At 41.5% G+C, this 23,031-nt stretch overlaps 2 protein-coding genes across 8 annotated transcripts in view; both read left to right on the forward strand.

The window, feature by feature from the left end:
• The window catches only part of USP54 (ubiquitin specific peptidase 54), a 57,594-nt gene extending 36,642 nt beyond the window's left edge, over positions 1 to 20,952 (forward strand). The window contains exons 15-21 of one of the 3 annotated variants that reach the window (XM_080822516.1): positions 1,878 to 1,997; positions 2,923 to 3,118; positions 5,126 to 6,522; positions 13,524 to 13,648; positions 13,968 to 14,108; positions 17,405 to 17,591; positions 19,626 to 20,952. In XM_080822516.1, coding sequence (XP_080678642.1) covers positions 1,878 to 1,997; positions 2,923 to 3,118; positions 5,126 to 6,522; positions 13,524 to 13,648; positions 13,968 to 14,108; positions 17,405 to 17,591; positions 19,626 to 20,185 — 2,726 coding nt within the window. In that variant the 3' untranslated portion in view covers positions 20,186 to 20,952. The remainder of the gene's footprint in view (positions 1 to 1,877; positions 1,998 to 2,922; positions 3,119 to 5,125; positions 6,523 to 13,523; positions 13,649 to 13,967; positions 14,109 to 17,404; positions 17,592 to 19,625) is intronic. The other 2 variants (XM_080822517.1, XM_080822518.1) reach the window with 2 other exon arrangements.
• A 1,719-nt stretch (positions 20,953 to 22,671) lies between these two features.
• The window catches only part of PPP3CB (protein phosphatase 3 catalytic subunit beta), a 55,282-nt gene continuing 54,922 nt past the window's right edge, over positions 22,672 to 23,031 (forward strand). For all 5 annotated transcript variants that reach the window (XM_080822531.1, XM_080822532.1, XM_080822533.1 and 2 more), the window contains exon 1: positions 22,672 to 22,869. In XM_080822531.1, coding sequence (XP_080678657.1) covers positions 22,785 to 22,869 — 85 coding nt within the window. In that variant the 5' untranslated portion in view covers positions 22,672 to 22,784. The remainder of the gene's footprint in view (positions 22,870 to 23,031) is intronic.

A 23,031-nucleotide genomic window follows, 5' to 3' on the forward strand; every position in this document is an offset into this window, starting at 1 on the left:
TAAGCCGCTGCCTTCAGCTCAGGTCATGATCCTAGAGTCCTGGGATCAAGTCCCACATCGGGCTCCTTGCTCAGCGGGGAGCCTGCTTCTCCCTATGCCACTAAAAAAAAAATCTTTAAATTCCTAATTCCTTAGTTGTCCCTACATTTGGATAATATGGATAGTCTTCTTTTCCTTTTCACCCTTAAGCTATGTCACATTTGGGTCTCGGGTTTATATTGTTTCTGAAGGAGGAGTCTTGTCATCTCCTTCCCTTACTTTCTTTCCTTCCTCTGTTAGTTGGGCAGTACATGAAAGTTGAGAGAGAATCCTTCTGGCCACATTTCATTGGCAGTTCTCCATATACTTTGATTCACAATCTCCTGGAAGAGCAAGGAATGGAGTACTAAGATTCTAAGATTAGAATTAAAATCTAGTATGGTGATTGATCAACTGTAGTTTGACTATATGTCTATAGAGAACTTTTTTGTTTTAATGGCTCTCACTACCACCTCTGATTATAAAGATTGTATAGATTTAAAAAAATTTTTTTTAAAGATTTTATTTATTTATTTGACAGAGATCACAAGTAGGCAGAGAGGCAGGCAGAGAGAGAGAGGGGGAAGTCGACTCCCCGCTGAGCAGAGAGCCCGATGCGGAGCTCGATCCCAGGACCCTGAGATCATGACCTGAGCCGAAGGCAGAGGCTTAACCCACTGAGCCACCTGGGGGGCCCCAGGATTATATAGATTTAGTCAATGTTAAATATTATGAGAAAACTTTAGGCTTATCTCTTGATGGACCTGAATCCCGGGTTCTTCAGAACCAACTTACTACTTCCACAGCCTTCCCATTGCTCTCTAAAAGCCATGGTAAATTAAGGAGTAAATATTAGGGGTTTGGGAGAGCCTTTCTTATCCAGCTGGAGGTAAGTGGAGGATGGGAACATTATGAGAGAAATGACTCCGACATTTTGATATTTTTTCTTGTGAGCTTGTGAAAATTCATCATTAATCCCAATTGTGGGTGAATTTACAATACAGCTTACTACCAATTTATGGTTATGAGTGAGTAAAAGCCAAGGGAGAATATAAACTTGAGTGTTCTTTTACAAAAGTTGGCCTTACAGTACTTTCTTGCTTTTTCATCTGGCACTGTACTTGAACTCTTTTGCACCTGCTTCGGTAGACATTTGCTTTCAGAGGAGGAAGGAATATTTCATGCTCAGTGTATGGGAAAGTGACTCCTGCAGTCAGCAAGGAAGGGTATGATGAAAAAAATACTTAGCACTGCTGATGGAAAGTATGTGCTTGCAAACCAACAAGGGTTGTTCAACTGCCCTGGTAGGTGTATTAAGTTTAGGAACTATAGAGCACCTGTACCCAAGAGGTATACTAATTTTCCAGTTGAGGGTGGCACAGAGAGGACTGAATTGATATAGGAAAGAAGTTGTACAGATGGCTTTCCACAGAGTCGTGAAGCCACTTTTGCCTTAACACAACAGTAGAGGTCTCCATGGAGGTCTGGGACATTCTGACACTGGCTGGCAAGATGTATCTTGTTGCACTGTGGAAAAACAGATCAGTTCCAGGCATAAGAGTCCACCCTTCTGCTATAGACAATACTTTGGTCTTTTCTTGAGGGTCCCCTTAAGAGCTCTTGGAATTGGAATATGTGGTGGATAATGACATACTCCTCTTTCATGGCCTTGGCAATGTCTTCGTTAAGGCAAAAACGGATGTCCTACATGTTTCAGAGAATTCTTCATGGCAATGAAAAGTTAGAATAAAGGTAGATCAAAGGCTCAGCAAGGAGCTGTGTGCCCTGAAGGGAAACGTCACTACATAGAAAAAGTTGGAATGAACTGTAATGAAAATGAAAAGTGCTGGCCCTTTCAGGGAGGAGTGACGGCTTTGAGAGGTCCTTGCAAGAGGCAGATTCAGTGTTTGAAGAGTCGCTGCATCTGGAACAGAAGGGAGACTGTGCTGCAGCTTTGGCTTTCTGTAACGAAGCTATCTGTAAGTAACTCTAACTGCTATAGCTATGGCAATTTTAACTAACTTTGCAATAGGTACCATTAGAGTCATTACTCAGATGGGATGAAAACAGCTTTTATGTCTCCTCACTGTCACTGTCCCAAACTGAGTTCCTTTAGGCTATCTTTGCCCTTCAGATAAGTGTGCCACATGCTGTCACTGTGGCCTATGGATATTTACTGGAATAACTTAAGCCGGAGTCCACAGATGAACTATCCAGTCATGCCTACCTTCTTATCCCAAGATAAAGTTAGACCTCAGATTTGAGGTTAGTCTGCTCTTTCTCTAGTCACTGACTAGGTAGGTGGAGCTTATGGCAAGAGGAAATGAGTATATTGACCTCGACTTCCCAGGCCTGTGACTTTGCACTGCATATATGATTTGTGTTTCTGCCCTGCTTTCCTGGTATGCTGCACCATAAAGTTACAGTGAAGGACTAAGGCTTAGAATTTGTATCTGGTTCTTAAATGTAACCCACAAGAAGCTGTGTTCTGTAAAGACAGATGCAGATTTGGATCTTATTTCTGCTGTTGGCTGTCGGGAAGGGGAAGTTGGGAGCAAAGTGTGGAGACCAGAGTCGGACAGGTCAGTTGCCAAGGACGAGAGTGACAGTCTCTAAGATGGAAGCACCAGTTTCTCTTCCTGACTCATTTTAGTTTAGCTTTTTGTTTGTTTGTTTGTTTGTTTTAAATTTGAATTAACCTGTTTGGCCTCCGTGGCTTCCATGAATGTTCCTTAGAGCCAGAGCAGCTCTGTACCCTGGACAGTATGTGCATGGTCCATGCCTTGCATTCCTGCTGCATATTTTGAGTTTTACTGCATATCTTTGCTCATTTTTGGTTCAATTTTATTTTTTTTTGTTTGTATTTTGTGTTCTGTTTCTGCTATATTTTCTTTTGCATTTTAGCTAAACTAAGACTTGCCCTGCATGGTGCCAGCTCTAGCACGCACAGCAGAGCCCTAGTCGATAAGAAGTTGCAAATCAGTATTCGAAAAGCACGGAGCCTGCAGGAACGCATGCAGCAACAGCAATCATCGGCACAGTCGTCGCAGCCCTCAGCCTGCCTCCCCTCTCAGGGGGCGGCCCTCCCTCAGCCAACAAGGTAGTGCCTGCGATCCACTGTAGTTTATGGACACCAGGGGAGGAAATGACCACGGGTGCTTCATAGTCAGAGCTCTCCTTGTCTTGGTGTCTACAGAGGACAGAGAAGAGTCCTCTGGAAAGATTTTCTTCTCAGGTCAGACATACGGTGGAAAGCTCATCCCACTGCTGGTCCTTTTCTTAATAGTTCATAGAAAGATACAGAAAGTATGGCATAATCAATAGACTGTCCATATTTCCTGTGGGTGAGTTTGTCCTGGGACTTGTGTAATAACATGATTATTAAATCTGTACATATTATGTTTTCAGACATGGCAATCTGAGCTCTATTGTAATAGAAACCTTGTGGTTTGTTTTGGGGATTTCAGTGCTTCCTGTCTCTGGTGGAAGCAGAAAAAGCAGTCTTTGCTCTGACTGAACCATAGAGAAGAGACCCAAAGATTCCTTTTGTTTTGCTTTGCTATGGGCAGCAATAGGAAGAAAGTTCCTGGGGCCACTCATGTAGTTTTCACACTTTAGCTCTTGAATTTGGTTCTATTAAAAATACATAGATTTAAGTTAAAACTAATTTTGGCTGATAATAAGCCTAAGTAGTTCTCAGAATATAAATACTGTAAAAACAGCTAACATTTATTGAATATTTTTAAAAAAGATTTTATTTATTTATTTTTAGAGAGAGCAGGTGAGCAAGAGAGAGCTGGGGGAGTGCAGAGGGAGAGGGAAAGAGAGAATCCCAATCATACTCCACACGGAATGCAGAGCCCAATGTAGGGCTCAATCCCACCACCCCAAGATCATGACCCAAGCTGAAATCAAGAGTCAGATGCTCAACTGACTGAGCCACTCAGGCACCCCCATTTATTGTCCAGGCACTAAGCTAAATACTTCAGTTCTCACAATAACCTTAGGAGATCAGGACTGTTACTTAGCGATATTTTCTGAAAGAGGAAACTCAAGCTCAGGGAGTATAATATACATAAGGCACCCAAGATTCCTTAGCTAGTAAGTGGTAGAGGTGTGGACTTCAAATCCAGGTCTGTTTCACTCTATTGGGTCTCCTCCATAAGTATAATAATATATTCTTCATAATGTTATAAGGGTAACTGGGTGGCTATGACCACAAAAGTTGATAGTATATTATCATTCAAATTTAATGCTAATAGCTAGGATCTTCCTTTTTCTTCTTTTCTCCTACAGTTATACTCTAATAGTTGAACACTGATCTGAGAACCTGATGAGAGATATGTTTGAATATAAGCAATTTAGGCAACTAAACTCTTTCTAGAAAACTTATGCCACTTGATATATGTGAGTAATTGAGGATTTTATTTAAGTGCATCTAACAGAGTTTTTTAGGTCAGAAATACAAAACAATTAGTAAGAAACCTAGTAAATGTGGTTAATTTCTAGTCTTAACTCCCAAATCCCAAGAGAGTCACAATGCACTTCTTTGGGAAAATATCTCAGTGAATAATAAAACCAAATCCAGATTATGAAAACACACTTGAAGTGGCTGAATTCTGTGTAATCCCATGAACCTGAATTACCCTGCACTCTGTAAATGTGCCTTTTGGTTCTATTGGCTGGTGTGCCTCCCAGGACCCCCCAGGTATGAGTGATTTCTAGGCTTTGCTCACCTTCCATGTCATCTGCATGTGGGATTAGCAATTTTTATTTTTTAATTTGCAAGAAGAATATGATTGGAATGGGACTTCAAAGGCAGTGAAGACTATCGACAAGGACTTCACTTAATATTACTGTGTGCAACTTTGGTGAGGGCATTTAATAAAAAGGATTGATATTACCTAGTGCTTGGGTGTGAGCTGACCATGTGCCTGCCTTCTCTTGTGAACCTCTGAACTGTTGACTCTACTTGTGCTTGTCTTTTTGTTTATTTTTACCATTCCCTTTGTGGATGGCTAGAAATGGGAACCAAATGAACAGGTCTTTTTGTAAGTGATCTTGTCATTTAAGGCAGCTTATGACTGGTCCTCTCCATTTATTTCAGTGAACAGCCTATCCCGCTCCAAGTATTATTAAGCCAGGAGGCTCAACTGGAACCCTGCACGAATACAGAGTTTGGGGCCAGTTCTTTCATCCACTCACCTGCTTCCTGCCATGAGTCACACTCATCACTATTCCCAGAGTCATCTGCCTTGTCTGCCTCACAGCACAATTCCCCTAGTAGGTCTGCCTCAAACCTTCTGACTTCAGCTGAGGAGGACAGCATTGACCCCTCTGCACTCCACAGGCAGGCCTTACCTAAAACACCAGGGAGAACTGAGAAGAATGCTCATTATGGTTGGGAACCATTGGATATACCAGAGGGTAAGCTGCAAGGCTACAGGGTTGACAACAGCAGCTGTACCAGGTTCCCCCCACAAGAAGGAAGAGGCATTGCTCAAGAACAGCTATTCCAAGAAAAGAAGGATCCTCCTATCTCATCCCAGGTGATGCCTTGGTCACGCTCAGCTGGAACAGATACCTCTGAGAGAGGAGATGCACACAGCCTAGGCTGTAGTCCTTCCAGTCCATCAGCTCAGCCCAGCCTTCCCCTGTACAGGGCCTGCCACCCCGTAATGCCTGCTGCTTCCTCACCTATGCTTCACTCTCCTGATACTGTGCAGAAAACTAACCAATGCCTCCAAGCCCAAAGCCTCAAAACTTTGTTGACTTCAAAAGTGGATGGAGGCAGTGAGGATCCCTATAAGCCAGAGTTTCCCAGCACAAAGGGGCTTGTCCGCTCACTAGCAGAGCAGTTCCAGAGGATGCAAGGTGCCTCCACAAGGGATGGCATAGGCTCCCAGGATAGAAGTTTGACAAATAGTCTAAGGAAGAACTCTTCCCCTTCTGACTGTAAGCCTCCCTTCCTCCAGGGTCAAGGGAAAGGCCATTGGCCTTGGGCAAAACAACAATCCTCCTTGGGTGGTAAGGACAGACTACCTTCCTGGGAAGAGCCGGCTAATTATCCTTCTGTTGCCATGAACTCTGGGCATCCTAATAGTGAAACTTCTAGGGGAAGACAGCCCAGGTTGGCAGAACCAAGCATGAACCAAGGAAAGCCATCTCAAGTGAGAGATGCTAGGCCTAAGGAACTAGGCAGCAGTGTCGACTTGGGGACTTCCTTGCCTTTGGACTCTTGGGTGAATGTCACGAGGCTCTGTGATTCACAACTTAAACATGGGGTCCCTGGGCCAGGAATGAAGTCCTCCCCCCATGATTCCCATACCTGTGTAGCCTATCCGGAAAAAAACCACATCCTTTTGCATCCACATTGGAACCAAGACACAGAGCAGGAAACCTCAGAATTGGAGTCTCTCTACCAAGCTAGTCTTCAGGCTTCTCAAGCTGGCTGTTCTGGATGGGGGCAGCAAGATGTGGCCTGGCACTCCTTTAACCAAACAGGTAGGGATGCAACCATGGGCAGGGGGAGTGGGGGACATATAAAAGCTGAAAGTGAGAGGACAAGATCAGAAGAGGGGTGGTAGTCTGTCCATATAACATCCCCAGCTTAGGAGGTAGTAGCAGATCTTCTGATTTTATTCATAAGGACTTTAGGACAAGAGCTAGGCTTTTTTCTGGCTAGAGTAGAATCATCATTGTCTAGTTCCCTCCTCCTAAAAGAATATGCCCAGGGCTTCAGCAGTATGCAGTGCTAAGGAGTGGTTCATAGGTCTTTGAGAGGGACTCAGCATGAAATAGGGGAGACTTGAGAAAAAAAAGTTATCCTTCTATGGCTTAGGAGCTTGAACTAATCCAAGATCCAGTTTCCAGATCCAGCTTATAAAAGGAATGTCCACATTGAGCCGTATCTCCCATTGTGGCATTGCCAGATCATACTGAGCCAGTTCTTCCTTGATCTCTTCAGGAACTACCAGGTATAGAATTTTCAAGATTATATGCCTGTTCACTGACTACCCCTTAGATTACATTGTGTAAAGAATGAAGTCTACACCTTAAATGGACTTCACAGACTAAGTTCTGGAAACTGAAGACATGAAGAATATTTATAACTTTGAGATACTTGAGAACGCCAAAGCCTGAACTATTTTCCTGGTTCCATCATTAACTGTCAGCATAAATTTGGACAAGTAACTTACTATCCCATGGCCAACTTTTTACCTGTAAAATTAGAGAATGGGTTCAGTGATTTTTTTTTTTTAAGATGCCTTCCTACTCTTAAAATGATATATATGATTCTATGAAATTGAACTCAGAGAATTTTTATCTTTAGCTCGGTTTGACAGTTTCCATAACAGCACAGGTTCCTTGCATGCTGCCAATTGATGTTTAAATACAGCCATACGAGTATTTATTGAGTACCTAGAAGCTGTTCCTAGAAGCTGTTAGTGGGGGGATATCACATAAATATAAGATTTGATATTAAGGTATGTTGTATAGGATATGGATCATAGTATAGACTATGCAGTACTGTTTATTAAGTGCTCCCTAGGTACACGGGACAGAGTAGTATGGGAAAAATTCCAAAGAATGAGGAAAAGTTCACATCTACCTCAATTAGCTTTCTGTCTGAGGGAGAAAGAATATACAAATATCAAGTATTTTATGCATAATAATAAACACATATAAAAGAATATATTGCAATTAAAATTAAACTGAATGTCAAGCAATTATATTACCAAAAAAACCCCAAACAAACAAAAAAACTTACATTACCTAAAATAGGAAATTTTTCATTGTAGATGCTTTTGAAAATACATAAAGTAACAAAAATCATTGATAATCATAATTCCATTAGCTTACTTCTGGCTTTGTTTTTTAATGCATATATACGATATATTTATTATTGTTCTTACAAAATCATTACAATGTGTGTATGCAGTTTATTCTCATGATATTTTTACATTATATCCATAAGCATTTTCCCTTTGAAAAAAGTTACTTTTAAGGACTGGCAATATGCTGCATATGAATATACTGTAATACATTCATCCATTTTACTATACTTCATATACTTTGAATTTTTAGATAAATAGATGATGACTATCTTTATATGTAAGTGTTTGGCCACAATTCTGATTAGCTCCTCAGAATAAATTTCCAGAAGGATAATAACTAGTTGAAGGTTATATACATTTATAAATCTCTTGATATGTACTGGTAAATTAGCCTTCAGGAAAATTATGATTCTGAAAACAATTTGAAAGAGTACCTACTAAACATTACTTTTTTGCTTAAGAGGGAACAAAAATTAATTTAAAAAAATCCATCTGATGAGTCAGTCCTCAAATCCTTGTCAAACTAAACTAGCCTTTATTTTAACATAAAGAAGTGATTAGGAGGAATAAATCAGGAAGTAGGTAATGAAGGGATCTTTGTATGATAGAATATATCTCTAGGGGAGTCCCTCTTTATCTTATCGTAAAGCATTTTTTACCAAGGTACTTTCTCACCCCAGCTTTATTGATATAATTGACAAATAACATTGTATAAGGTTAAGGTGTACAGTGTGAAGGTTTGACACGTATATATTGTGAAATGATTACCACAATAATATTAGTTGACACAACCATCACCACAGATAAATTAGTTTTTTTTGGTAAGGACATTTAAGATCTAGTCTCTTAGCAACTTTCAGGAAAATAACACAATATTGTTAATTACAGTCACAATCCTGTACATTAGATTCCCAGGATTTATTCATCTTATAACTGGAGGATTATATCCTTTGACCATCACCTCCCCATTTCCCTATCCTCCAGATGCTATCAACTACCATTCTATGTTTCAGTAATTTGTCTCTTTTTAGATTCCACATATAAGTAAGACCACGTTGTATTTGTTTTTCTCTTATTACTTAAAAAAAAGCTTTATTGATATATAATTTACATACCATACAATTCACCTACTTAATATGTATAATTCTGTTTTTTAAGTATATTCACAGAATTATCCATCCATCACCACAATCAGTTTTAAAGTGTTTTCATCACCCCCTAGGGCACCTGGGTGTCTCAGTGGGTTAAGCATTGGACTCTTGATTTTAGCTCAGGTCGTGATCTCAGGGCTATGAGATCAAGCCCCACATTGGGCTCTGTGCTCAATGTGGAGTCTGCTTGAGATTCTCTCCCACTCTATACTCTCCCTCCTGCCCAGCACATGCTCTCTCTCTCTAAAATAAATAAATAAAATTTTTAAAGTGTTTTCATCACCCCAAAAGAAACCCAGTACCCATTAGTAGTCACTCCCTATTTCCCCCTACCCCTCTCTCCTCCGGCCCTAGGCAATCTGTAATCCATTTTCTGTCTATAGATTTGCCTGTTTTGGACATATGATATAATGGAATTGTACAGTATATGGTGTTTTGTGACCAGATTAATTTTCATATTATAGTTTCTTTTTTTTTTAAGATTTTATTCATTTATTTGGAGAGAGAGAGAGTGAGAGCAGGAACACAAGCAGGGGGAGTGGGAGAGAGAGAAGTGGGCTTCCCGCCAAGCAGGGAGTCCGAAGTGGGGCTTGATCCCAGGACCCCGGGACCATGAGCTGAGCCGAAGGCAGATGCTTAATGACTGAGCCACCAAGGTGCCCCTAATTTTGACATTATAGTTTCTAAAGAATTATATAAACATTGCCCTTGACATATATTTCTAAATTTCACAGAATTTTGAAGTTAGGCAGACATCATCTTAAAAATAACTTTTTCAAATACATTTAAGAGTAATGAGTTAATGTTACAATAGTCCTCCAATAAGCCAGTACTTATCACTAGCTTCCACAGTGATTATCTTAACCATTTATCAACATATGGCCAATTCTGGGCGCCTGGGTGGCTCAGTGGGTTAAGCCGCTGCCTTCGGCTCAGGTCATGATCTCAGGGTCCTGGGATCAAGTCCCGCATCGGGCTCTCTGCTCAGCAGGGAGTCTGCTTCCCTCTCTCTCTCTCTCTCTGCCTGCCTCTGTCTACTGGGATCTCTCTCTGTCAAATAAATAAATAAAATCTTTAAAAAAAAAAAAAACATATGGCCAATTCTGATATAGCTATAGTGCCTCCCTCTCCCCCTACATTTCCCCTCCCTACTGGATTATTTTAGTATTTATTTATTTAATTATTTATTTTCAAATGTTTTATTTATTTATTTATTTATTTCCTTAAGTTATCTCTATACCCACTATGGGGCTTAAGCTCATGATCCCGAGGTCAAGAATTGTGCAGAGTAGAGTTGTGTAGAGTCAGTCAGGTACCCCTCTACTGAATTATTTTAAAGCAAATCCCAGACATTTTATTATTTCATGCATAAACAGTTTGGAATGGATCTCTAAGAAATAAAGACTCTTTTTTTATATGGCAAAACTATAATATTATACCTAAAAAACTAACAATGATTTTTAATATAATACAGTAACTAGCCAGTATTCACATCTTTTCAATTCCCATAAATGCCTTTTCATAGTTAGTTTATTTCAAATTAGGATTCAAACAAGATCTACACATTGCATTTTGTTGATTGTTTCAAGGCTTTATTAGCCTATAAAATTCCTGTCTTTTTTTCTCCTTGTCAAAGGGGAAATTTGGCCATTTGTCAAGTCCACATTCTAGATTTTACTAATTATATTCTAGTAGTTTTTAAAACATGTTCTTCTACCCAATTGTTTGTAATCTGATAGTTTAGGGGTAGAGGCTTGATTAAAGTCAGATTCAATTTTTTTCTTAAGTTTTATTAAGTAATCTCTGCACCCAATGTGGGGCTTAACTCACTACCCCAAGATCAAGAGTTGTATGCTTCTCTAGTCAGACAACCCTCAGTTGTGTTTTCTCTTCTTTTTTTTCTTTTCTTTCTTTTTTCCTCTTTTGTTAATAAGAATATCTTAGAGGTAGTACTTTGTATTTTTTTAAAATATTTATTTATTTATTTGAGAGAGTGTGGGTGCAGGGATGAGCAGGGGGCAGGGGCAGAGGGTGAGTGAGACAGAATCTCAAGCAGATTCCCTGCTGAGCAGGGAGCCCGACACAGGGGGCTTGATCTCAGGACCCTGAAAGCATGACCCGAGCTGAAATCAAGAGTTGATGCTTAACCACTTAGCCACCCAGGTGCCCTACTTTGTATTTCTTCTTATATCAGGAAGTGTATGATGTCTAGTAGTTTTTCTTCTTGTAACTGTTGATCCATGAGTAGACATCATCCTAACTCTGTCTTCTATCAAATCCATATGTCCCCTCAACAGTACTCCTTACAGGTGGCCATCTTCACCTCTGCTGAAATATCTTTAAAAGAATCAGCCTATTCCCTTCAGGAGGTTCCAGCAGCTACCTCCTTGTCTAGGAATCAGACTTTATTAGAAGAACATCACATTCTAACGATTACAGCTGTAATTCTTAAATCTGGCTGCCCATAATAGTCACCCAAGGAGTGGCTTTTTAAAAAACAGAGAAATAATTTTATATAAATGGGATGACAGCACACATGCTGTTTTTATTGTAGACATTTTCTTATTTATTTCCCCTCCTGTTACATAAATTCCTACCTTTTATCCTCCACCTTCTAGGGAATAATGTAATGTGCATAATTCTGTGTTTTTCTGTTCATATAATCCTATGTAGACCTACATATACAGTAGGGTTTTTTGCCTCGGGATAGTATTACAGATTCTTTTTTTCCTTTTAAGTTAACAGTCCTTCATGAAAATTCCTCCAGGTCATCTAGTTTAACTCAGTTCATTCTTTTTAGTGAGTGGCTGGGCATATTTGATATTGGAGATATCTTAGTGTATTTAGTCATTATGCTATCGATGGGCATTCCTTCATTTCTAGTTTTTTGGCCACTACAAATAATGCCTCAGTAAACTGGTATTTTTGTTTCTTATTCCTAGGAGTAGAATTGTTGGATAAAAGGGTAAATCATATTTTCAATTTTAATGGCTATTTTTAAACAGGTTTTTTTAGGAGGACTATAACATTTCAAATTTCCTTCAACAATGTTTGGGGATATTCTCCTATACTTTTTGGGGAAGCCTTTGTTTTATTTATTTATTTATTTTTAAAAAAGATTTATTTATTTATTTATTTATTTGTCAGAGAGAGGAGTGAGAGTGAGCACAAGCAGACAGAGTGGCAGGCAGAGGCAGAGGGAGAAGCAGGCTCCCTGCCCCGAGCGAGGAGCTCGATGTGGGACTTGATTCCAGGATGCTGGGATCATGACCTGAGCCGAATGCAGCTGCTCAACCAGCTGAGCCACCCAGGCATCCCGTTTTATTTATTTTTAAAGATTTTATTTTTAAATAATCTCTATGCCCAACTCCTAACCTAGGGATCAAGAGTCACATGCTCCAGTGACTTAGCCAGCCAGGTGCCCCTCCAGGAAGCCTTTTAAATATAAGTATTCCCAGGCTCACCACAAAGATTCTGATTCAGCAGGGCTGTGGAGAGATAGAGGAATCTGTATTTTTACAGCTCCTAGATGAATCTGAGGTGGTATTAGAACTTCTGTACGAGGAAATACTAAAAATAATATTTTAGCTTGGCATCAGGAATATCCTCATTTAGCCAGATACATGTATTAGAATCAAAATATCAAATCAAGATGTGAATTGGTGATAGACATACATTAAATGTAGGTCAAGGGCATGTGCATTTTCAGAATGGAAGGCTTAATTAGTTGTATTGGGGCGAGCCCTTTGGGAGTCACATATCCAGTTTGGAGCAGTTCTTAATAATCTAGCAAAATTTTTAGGAAGAGATAAGCATTTAGTGATTTGTTTAGAATTTAAGCAGTTAATGATTGAGAGAATCCGATGGGGAAATAAAAGGGTGTTACACATTCAAAATGTCATTGAAGAGTTCTTGTTCATAGTAATAGGAAGTGAAATCAAGAGACTTGAATTTTAATTCTGATTAAACTACTTACTACCTTTCAAACCCTGGAACTCATTTTCCTGTTATATAAAATGAGGAGGTTTGATAAATGATTATTATATTCATCTTAATTTCTAAGTAGACTAAAGATAATGTTCCCTTTGTCATCACAGACACTCTAGAGAACAACTGTTAGATAGTTAGACAGTTTCCTCTGTATATACTATAAGTCTTGGGCACAAGTCCGACAGAGGCAAAGCTGATTGTGTTTAAAAAATTGAAATGAGGCAAGATGGGACATTCAGCTGTCTTTCTACAGAGCCCCTTCTGTACAAATTCTTCAAGGCTTGTGTCCTGAAACTCTTGTTGGCCTATAGGAAACTATCCATATTCTGAAATTGTTTCTACATTACAGGAGCACATTTCTATTCATTTCAGGAATACATATTTGTTATTTCATGAAAAGAACTCCTGAGGGTTTTTGTCTGTTTGGTTGTTTTTTGTTTTTTGTTTTTTGATTTTTGCTGTCAGGCTGACGTTAGGCTCCAGGAGAAGAGATGGCTTCAACTTGTATTTATGTTTTCCTCCTCAGGCTCTGCAGATGGTGTGGGGAGGAGGTTGCACTCAGCCCCTGGCCTTGGTCTCTCAAAGACCCCAACAGCAGAAATGGAGCACAGTCTCCATGAAACCAGCACAGTGCCTGCTTCTGCTTCTCAGGTAGCAGCCTCAGGTCCTACAGTGCTGGCATGGGGTGGTGCGTTGGGAAAGGAAGTGTGGAAAGATATGAGTGGTGGGGTTGGTGGTAAGGCAGGAGCATGGTAATGTGGGGCTGTTGGAAGAGAACAAGGTCTATGATTGGACTTCTTTTAAATGAGAGGAGATTGCCACATGGCCACTACCTTTCAAATACGTCTAATTCAGGTTGCTAGTAGTGAGGTCTTACCCTATTTTCTCCCATACCCCTGGAGACAGGGTCTGTGGGAAAACCATAGGTCTGGTGTTTCGTGTCTGCCTGTGTGTGTCTGTGTGTTTGAAGGCTGCACCTTGCCGAGGCCCCAGGAGGGAATATGGGGAGGATGATCAATACGGTGCAGAGAACTTTCACCACATCTCACGCAGTCTCAGTGGCACCGTTGTCTCAGAGAGGGACGAGGCTCCAGTCTCTTCCCACAGTTTTGTAAGTAGAATCAGGGTCTGTCTATTCTCAGCACCCTCTTTCTTTTGCTAAGATAAAAATACAGTGTAGGTAGAGGGGCAGGGGAAACTAAAAGTTGTAATTTGGGGAAAGGCCATGTGCATTCAGCAAAAATGATGACACAGTCATTACTTTATTGACACACATTTTGTTGGAGCCCAGAGGAATGTCCCTTCATAGCAGTTATGGAAGGTATATTATAGGGTTCCCTAGGGTGAAAAGAGTCCTAGTAGCCTAGTAGCCTTGAGTCTCAGAAGCAATGGCTGCTGATTGGGTCAAAACCCATTGCACTAATCAAGGGAAGAAGGGAAGACATGGGATGGGGTATTGTTTTTGCCTTTTCCTCCCCACTCCAGTATAAGATTGAGTGGGGTCTGATATGCTTTCATGCTAAAATGAAGCAGGTGCATTAGCAAGAAAAGGAAAGTGACATAAAACAGTCGTCCTCGAGGCTTTTCATATGGAATCAATGCAGTAATGTGTAGGTGAAAGGGACAGGGACACCGAAGTCAGCAGAAATCAATAATTCAAATATTTTCAGTGACTGGGTTTATAAATTATCCTTTTGAGAATTCAAAACACTTGCCCAAGGCAAGTTGAGTTTTGATTACAATGGAGGTCAGGATGCAAAGCTCCAACGCATTAAAGCTTGTTCACCCGGTGGGTTCAATAAAAATTGAAAAACCAGTTTTAAATACATGATAAAAAAATTAAATGGTGTAAAGGATATATAGTGAAAACTAAGTCTCTGTCCTACTAGGCCTTCAGATCCAGTTTCCCTCCCAAGTAACAGTCATGTTTTTCCAATTTATTGTTCAAAATTTCCTAAACAACTCTAAACATCTTGCCATTCTTTTTGGGATAGGTGGTTGTTTCTGCCTAGCATTTGTTCTTATGTACTGCTAGTGAATTTAATGGCATATTGTTATTTTTCTAGGGAGTTGGCTTCCTCTCTCTTGACTTCTATATATCATTAATTTATTCACTGATTCATTCTTTAAAACAAATGCCGATTGGGCATGTGTTCTAGGTATTGTGTCAAGTTCTGGGGATAGAGTGGTGGGTGAGCTAGATGTAGTCCCTGGTGTCATTGCCTTTACAGTCTACCTGGGGAGACAGATAAATAATTATAATATGATAGGATTTAATGCTATGGAAGCATAATAGAAGGGACATCTAAACCAGATTTGAGGGATCAAGGAAACTTCCTGAAGGAAGTAAAGCGACTGTAGCAGGTAAAGGAACTTGAAGCAGATACTCACTGAATCAAAAGCAACTATTTGGTATGCAGAACTAGATTCTGGGGAGGGAAGGACAGTGTTGACAAATGAGACTGGAAAGAATATAAACAAGAGTCATCATGAACCACCGTATAGAGTTTGGGAGGATAGAGAGAAATGGACATGTTGGAGAGCCAAAGAGGAAGTGAAAATCATTGGGATTTGGTGCCTGATTATGGAGAATCAACCCAAGAATTATGGGTTGATAATGATGTATTTGAGGGAAGAGATATGTATAATTTTGGATATATTATGCTTGTTATATCTGGTAGGCCTTTGGATGTGACACTTTTAAAGCTTGAAATCAAGATTCAAGAATCATAGCCATTGAAAAGAGGAAAAGGATATTGTGAAAAGAGGAGAGAAGCCAGGACATATCCCTGATGAGTATCATATTTAAGTGGTTCATCTGAAGAACCCTTAAAAGAGTGAGGACCAGAGAGATAAAAGGGAAACTAGGAAAGTGTGGCATTGCTTTCTTTTGTGCAGGAGAAAGGAATAGTTGGCTGTGGCACATACTGAGAGGATTGGTACCTGGTCCTTAGGCTGTATGGTAAATGTCTCTATAATGTACCGTGCTGTTGTAGGTACTATGAGCATGCCCTGATGAAATAATTCTGCCCTTGATTGGCTTACAACCTAGTTGGGAAATAAGATATACTGGTATGTAGATTATTTTATTTGATTTGTTATTTGTTAGGTGCGTATAATGTTCCAGGTCCTGTTGAGGGTGCTGGGAATACTGGAGTAAAAAGAAATATATTCTACCAGGGGAGAAAGACAATAAACAAGTAAACACCAAACAATGTGTAATCGAGAAGAATAGAACAAAGCAAGGGGAGAAGGACTAAAGAGGTAGTAGTGGTTATTCTCAGTGGTTATTGAGGGAAATCAGCTCTAAGAAAATAACATTTGATCAGAGACTTCAGTGATATGATGGTGTGAGCCATGAAGACTAGTCCAGGTAACAGAAGCAGTTAAGTGAAAAAGCCCTGAGTTGGAATAATCTTGGTGTGTTTGAAGGAACATTAAGAAGGTTGTAATGAAAAATGGTAGAGATAAAGTAAGAAAGGAATGGTAGAGATAAAGTGAGAAAAATCAGCATTGCTAGTACATAGCAACTTGCAGGCCACAATAAGGAAGTAGCAGGCTTGGAGATAGGAAGATCAGATTGGAGGCTGTTGCACTGGTCTGCTTGAGCTTAAATATCAAACCTGTAGGTAGAAATGGTATTTCTTGACAAAGGCAACTAATGGAATCATGGGTGAGAAGTGCAAAAGTAAGAGCAATGTCAACATTTGAATCTAGGTGACTTAGGAAAATGTGGTACCAGGAGGTGCAGCTTGGAAGGATGTTGGTTTGATTTTGGACATATTAGTGTTTTAAGTGTTAAAGGGGATATTTCTGAGACTTTGCCACGAAAATGAGATGAGTGGAGTACAGAACAGGACACAAGCATCAGTGATTACAAACTTGACTGGCAGAAGACTGGAGTGTAGCAGTGACAGGAGAGAAGGTGGAGTAATAGAATTCCTGATAATACATTTAGGGAGATACATTTTTAGTTCCCAGTATTTAAAGTGTACAGAATTTTCTTTTTCAGTCTTGGGCTTTCTGATTTTTCTTTTCTCTTTCTTATTTCTCTATTTTAAAATTTCTATCTCAACTTGATTCTAGTGTTAGCATTAAAGAGTTTGCCAAAGACCTAGATGGTAGGGTTGGGAAGATGAGAGCTATGAGAGAGACAGGTTAATGAAAGAGGATCTGCAGTTCCATGTCTCCAGTTCCTAGCGGTCTAAGGATATTCCTAGAGGGGCTGATGGAAAGAGTGACTGAGTAAATTGGGTCCCTCTATAGAGCTAGGCATATTGGTACTCTAATCCCCTCCATCTCTCCCTGCTTGCCTCACTGTGTTTACCCAACCATATCCGACTGTGTGTTAATCCTCATCTTTATGTTTTTTTGTTTTTTTGTTTTTTTGTCTTGTCTCACTATAAGGATTCATCAAACGCGAGGAAAAAGCCTTTGGAAACCGGGCACCGTTGTTCCAGCTCCTCTTCCCTCCCTGTCATCCATGACCCTCCTGTGTTTCTCCTTGGTCCCCAACTGTACCCATCCCAACCACAGTTCCTGTCCCCAGATGTCTTGATGCCCAGCATGGCAGGGGAGCCCCATAGACCCCCAGGTAACTCTCCCCAAATCTAATTATCATGTGCCATAATGTGGTACCTTTCTAGAGACAACCTAGAAAGATAAAATCAGTACACATACGGGGGCAGGGTGGAGTCCCAAGGTAGGTAGTAAAGGGATATGAATTACCACTTTAAGATTAAACATTGGTCAAGATGAATTGTGATTGAATCATTACTTAGTTAATATGGTTGGCTGGTGTAGATCCTTAATCTAACTACCCAAGAGAATGAACAGGGTCTATCGTGTTAAGATAAGCTTTTAAACGACCAGGAGGAGTTAATATCGAGTCTTTAGGATCTTCCCAAAACAGAAAGCATCATCTCTATTAGCTAGTTTCTTTCCTACTATCCCCTGAGTCTCAGCTGAGGGATAGTCTAGAAGGACAAGGAGTCAATGGGAGACCTGGAAACACCTTGTATATGGAATACCTGTGCCATGTATACAGACCCAGACAATCTTGGGAAAGGTGGATAGCATCCTTCTGGCTTTCTTTCACCCTCCATAGTAAGATTTGCTATGTTTCTTCCTCACGAAGAGGCTGAGTCTATTTAAAACAGGGATTCTCAGTGGGAAAGGGAAAGTACTACTGGCATCCAGTGAGTGGAAGCCAGGGATGCTGCTGAACATCATACAGTGCACAGGGCAGTTTACCTCCATGACCCCCCCCCCCCCCAAAAAAAGTAGTATCAGCTCAAAGTATCAGTAGTGTTGAGATTGAGAAACCCTGGCTTACAGATGTCAGTGCCCTGGGGCAGGGTGTGGTGGTAGTTCTAGAACCAAAGGTAAGAGTTGTATTATAGATATGTGTCCACATTTTAGGGAGGTTTGGATAAGCAGGCCTTCTGTATAGATGAACTTCCTATTACTCAGTGGAGCAGCCAGGTAGTCCCCGCTGTTTGGCAATTGTTACGGGCATCTGTCCCATTAGGCAACATTTAGTGTAGCCTATTCTGGACTAAATGCTATAGTGAACATAGGGGAGAAAGAAGGCAGCTCTCTGTTCTTAAAGAGCTCAGAGCTGTAATAATCAGGATATACATACATACAGGAGTATACTGCAGATGTTCATGGGTTATAAAATAAAGAATCGAAAGTATTTTTTAGAAGTGATTTTTCTTTCTTTCTCTCTCTCTCTCTTTTTTTTTTTTTTTTTTTTGTTGTTGTTGTTGTTGGGTGCCTGGGTGGCTCAGGCAGTTGGGCGTTCCAACTCTTGTTTTCAGCTCAGGTCTTAATCTCCGGGTCATGAGTTCAACCCCTGCATTGCGGTCCATGCTGAGTGTGGAGCCTACTTTAAAAAAAAAATAGAAGTGACTTTTTAAGATTATGTATTTTGTTTCATTTAAAGTAAAGGGGAATTAATGTATAGAAAAGGCATTCCACACTGTGTATGTGGTAGGAGTAGTGTGAACAAAAACAGAGATCTCAGGGATTGAGCAAGAATGTAAGCAGAAACAGATTAACTGGAGTAAAAGTATATATTAAGAAAAGCAGAGTGATGTTTTGGAGTGGTGGCTCTAAGAGCAGAGTTGTTACAGTGAGTTATATATTTGTAATATTAGGGAGCCATTTGTTGGGGGGGGTGGAGGAAGAATTATAGTAGAGTGAGGTAGAAGTATGACAACATTTGCCCAGGTTGGATGCAAGAGACTTGATTTTGATGTATATTAAGAATTTTTAAAAAGATTTTATTTATTTATTTGAGAGAGAGAGAAAGCAAGAAAGCACAAGCAGGCAGAACGGCAGGCAGAGGGAGAGGGAGAAGCAGGTTACCCGCTGAGGAGGGAGCCCCATGTGGGGCTTGATCCCAGGACCCTGCAATCATGACCTGAGCATAACCAACTGAGCTACCCAGGCTCCCCTAAAAATTTTTAAAAATGTAATTAAAAGCAGAGTTAGACTTCTTCTTTCCCATATGTGTATGCTCTTATGGCTATGGGGAGTTGAGAGGAATAGTCAGGAATGTCCTTTGGGAAGGAGAATGGTTTACTGAAGATGCTTTATCTTTGGTTTCTTTTTCTCTTCCCAGGAACTTCGAGGAGTGTCCAGCAGTTTCTGGCTATGTGTGACAGGGGTGAAACTTGCCAGGGGGTCAAGTACACAGGAAGAACTCTGAACTACCAGAGTCTCCCCCATCGTTCCAGAACAGATGCCTCTTGGGGGCCATGGTCAGACACCAACCAGCATATTGGGGCCAGATTCCTGAGTACTCCAGGGTGCAAGCCTCAGCTGACACACACTGCCACACTACCAGAAAGACGCCAGGGCCTTCAGGTTCCTCATGCTCAGTCCTGGGGGGATATTTTCCATTCTTCCTCTCACCCTCCCATTGTTTACCCTGTGTCACCACCATCAAGCAGTCTTCATGTACCCCTGAGGTCGACTTGGAATTTGGGTCCTGTTCCTGGTTCTCGAGTCCCTGGTCCTCGAAGAGTAGATATGCCCCCAGATGATGACTGGAGGCAAACCAGTTATGCCCCGCAGTCTGGGCCCAGGAGGACAGGGGGAGAGGAGTTTCTGTTTGTTCTAGCGGATGCTCCTGGAAGAGAGCAGATAAGGGCAAGGGCCCTGCAGCACAATAGATGGTAAGAGTTATCTCTTTCCTTTCCTGGAGCCACAGCTTTCTCCGTTAGACTGTACTGTGGAGGAGTTAGCACCCTGCATCCCTCCAAGGTTCTGCTAGTCTCATCTCAACATAGAGTTGGCAGTTTCTCCTAGGGATACCTGGAACCCCTAACAAGACCTGGCTTCTTGAGGGGAATATTTGAAATTCCAATTTCCATTCACCTAGCAAAAGGAAGCAACTGCTGTTTAGGGTTTTATTTGAGCCACTTTAAAGATGAATCCATATTACCCTGGACACTATCCATTCCTTAGGATCTTAGGGTCACCATTTTATTCCTGGATCCTTTATGCCCCCACATGCACCTGAGCCTTCATCCTCTTTTCCCTACTATACTGCCAACTTCTGTTCTTTGTTTTACCCACCTATCTGTATTATCTGACCTTCTGTCTTCCCCATACCCCATCCTTGGAGGGGCATGTAGCTGTGTGGTCATGGTACTGACCATATCATTCAGGGCAGCCTACCTGCCAGGTATTATGGACTGTCATTCTTCCCTGTTCCCCCAAACCTTAGGCCTAGGATTCAGAGCTGCCAACATTAACACTTGTCCTTCTGAACAGATGGAGTCAGGCACACTAACACACCTTCCTGTCCTCAGCAGCAGAGCCATTACTGCCACTTGCTCAGTCACTGTTGTAAACCCTCAGAGTCAGCTAAACTATTTTAGGGCCAAACATACTGTTTTTGTAAAGTATTTTTCATTAATAAATCTTTAAGATAGTTGTATTTAATTCCTTGTCATTTGTCTATTTAATGCCTTTTGTATGCTCTTGCTCTTTTATATTGGGGGTGGGGGGAAGGCCTGAAGAAGCAAAAAATACCAATTCCCAGTGGCCTGCGGCTCCCAAAGAGAGAGCCGTGGCACAAACATACATGTATATGTAAGTGTGAGTGTGTGTGTGTGTGTGTGTGTGTGATGAAGGTAAGGAGCTAAATAGTTTTAAGAATAATTGAAGGAAATATACTGAAGGTAGGAATCAATGGGCCCCTAAAGTGGAGTGACTTTCCTTGTTATTACTGCTGCTAGTATATTTCTTATTCCTTTCTGGCTTAGAGGCCCTCAGTATATTACAGACTTCCTCCTTTCCTCCTTAGGGTGATTTTCTTGGGATTCAGACCCTCTTAGAAACTCACTCCTGATCTATGTACAAGTTTGTGATATGCCTCCAATCCCTTCCTTGTGTCTTCCCATGGCTGCCCCTCCCCTTGCCTGCCTTGTGGAATTTCTGCACTTCTCTGGTGGTTCTCAAATCTTTGAATCGGGTGGTTGTTGACAGTGAAGTCGAATAACTATTGCTCAGAAAGGTCCATTTTCACCTCTGCCTCACTCCCAAATTCTCCCTCTAAAATATATTTTATGGGCTCCCTTTGCAAAGAATACCCTTTGGACACTTACCTCCTCTTTTACCTTTTACTCCTCTTTTACCTCAAGTCATTAAGATTGACAGAAGGAAGGGGTAGAATGTTTTTCTTTAAGGCCTTTGGACCACTGCTTAACATCCTCCACTGTGAACAGATTCTGAGTACATTTAGTATTCATCAGGAAGATGGGCAGGAATTTCTCACCCCACTTGGATTCTATGCCATCAAGACATAGATCTTAGTGGATACACTGGCCTCTGTCCACGATTCAGTACATCTCTTACTGTCATACACACACCTTCTAATAATTGTTGATTGAACCATCAGTCAGTTCTTGTCCCACCATCCCTTTTCCCATGAAGGTCCATCTCTGTAAGATTTCCATAGTCAGCTGGGCTCAGATTTTGTATGTGCACAGAAGTATCATGTGAAGTATTATAAGAAATTTCCAATTTCCAATTCTCTATATACTCCTCTGCCTTCCAAAACTCTGTTTTCTGAGTGGATGGAGAGGCAGGCTGTGTCCTTTTCAGGTGACTTCTGTATACTTTGAACATCTCTTCGTGTCATCCCTTCCTTTCCCCTTACCTGCTTTCAATTCTGAACCCTTGGAGCTTATTCTGCTCTACCTATATTTTAACCCTGTACCTTTAGACTCTCGACAGTTCCAGGCTCCAAACATAAGGGCCAGCTTCTCAAATTCCATTTTGAATAGTCACTTCTCTCTCGAACCTGCAATGCCTCGTCTATTTTCCTGTTCGTTACCAACCAAAGTACCCAGATTTGGTAGCCAAACTGTTATACGTTTTTTTCCTCTACTAGTAGATTCTGAGGTTTAAGTCTCCTCATCGTATCGGGAGCTCCAAGAGAACCAGTGTTATGTTTCCTAGCACTTATTCACTGCAGCTACTAGCAATAGATAGCCCGCCCTCTTCACTCTCTATTGTTTCTGCCTGCCCAGAATTTTAACCTGATCCCTTGGCCTCGTCCTGTTTCTCTCCCAGCTTCAGTAATTTTGCCCAGGTCCCTAGAGTCTGCCCCGCCCCCGCCCCCGCAAAGCGCGGTGCATGCCGGTCTTAGCCCCTCTGTAGGGAAAGGGTCCGCCATGTTCCCCGGCGGCGCCGCCGCTTGGCTCTGGTAGCCGCCGCCCCCGCCCCCAACCCCGCCCGGCCCAGCGCCTAGCCGAGCCCCGGGCCCAGCATGGCCGCCCCGGAGCCGGCCCGGGCTGCACCGCCCCCACCCCCGCCCCCGCCGCCCCCTCCCGGGGCTGACCGCGTCGTCAAAGGTGAGAGGTGGACGAAGCCCTGGGGGCCTGGCCTGAGGAGCTGTGTGTGAGGGCGGGCGGGAGACCGTCCCCTCCGGAGCGGGCCCGGAAGGGCGGGCGAGTGACTGGCTGTCTCCCTTGGGGAGTGGCCCCTGGGCGGGCCCCTGCTGGGCTGGGCTGAAT

The sequence above is a fragment of the Martes martes genome, assembly GCF_963455335.1.
Source record: "Martes martes genome assembly, chromosome: 14".
Lineage (NCBI taxonomy): Eukaryota > Metazoa > Chordata > Mammalia > Carnivora > Mustelidae > Martes > Martes martes.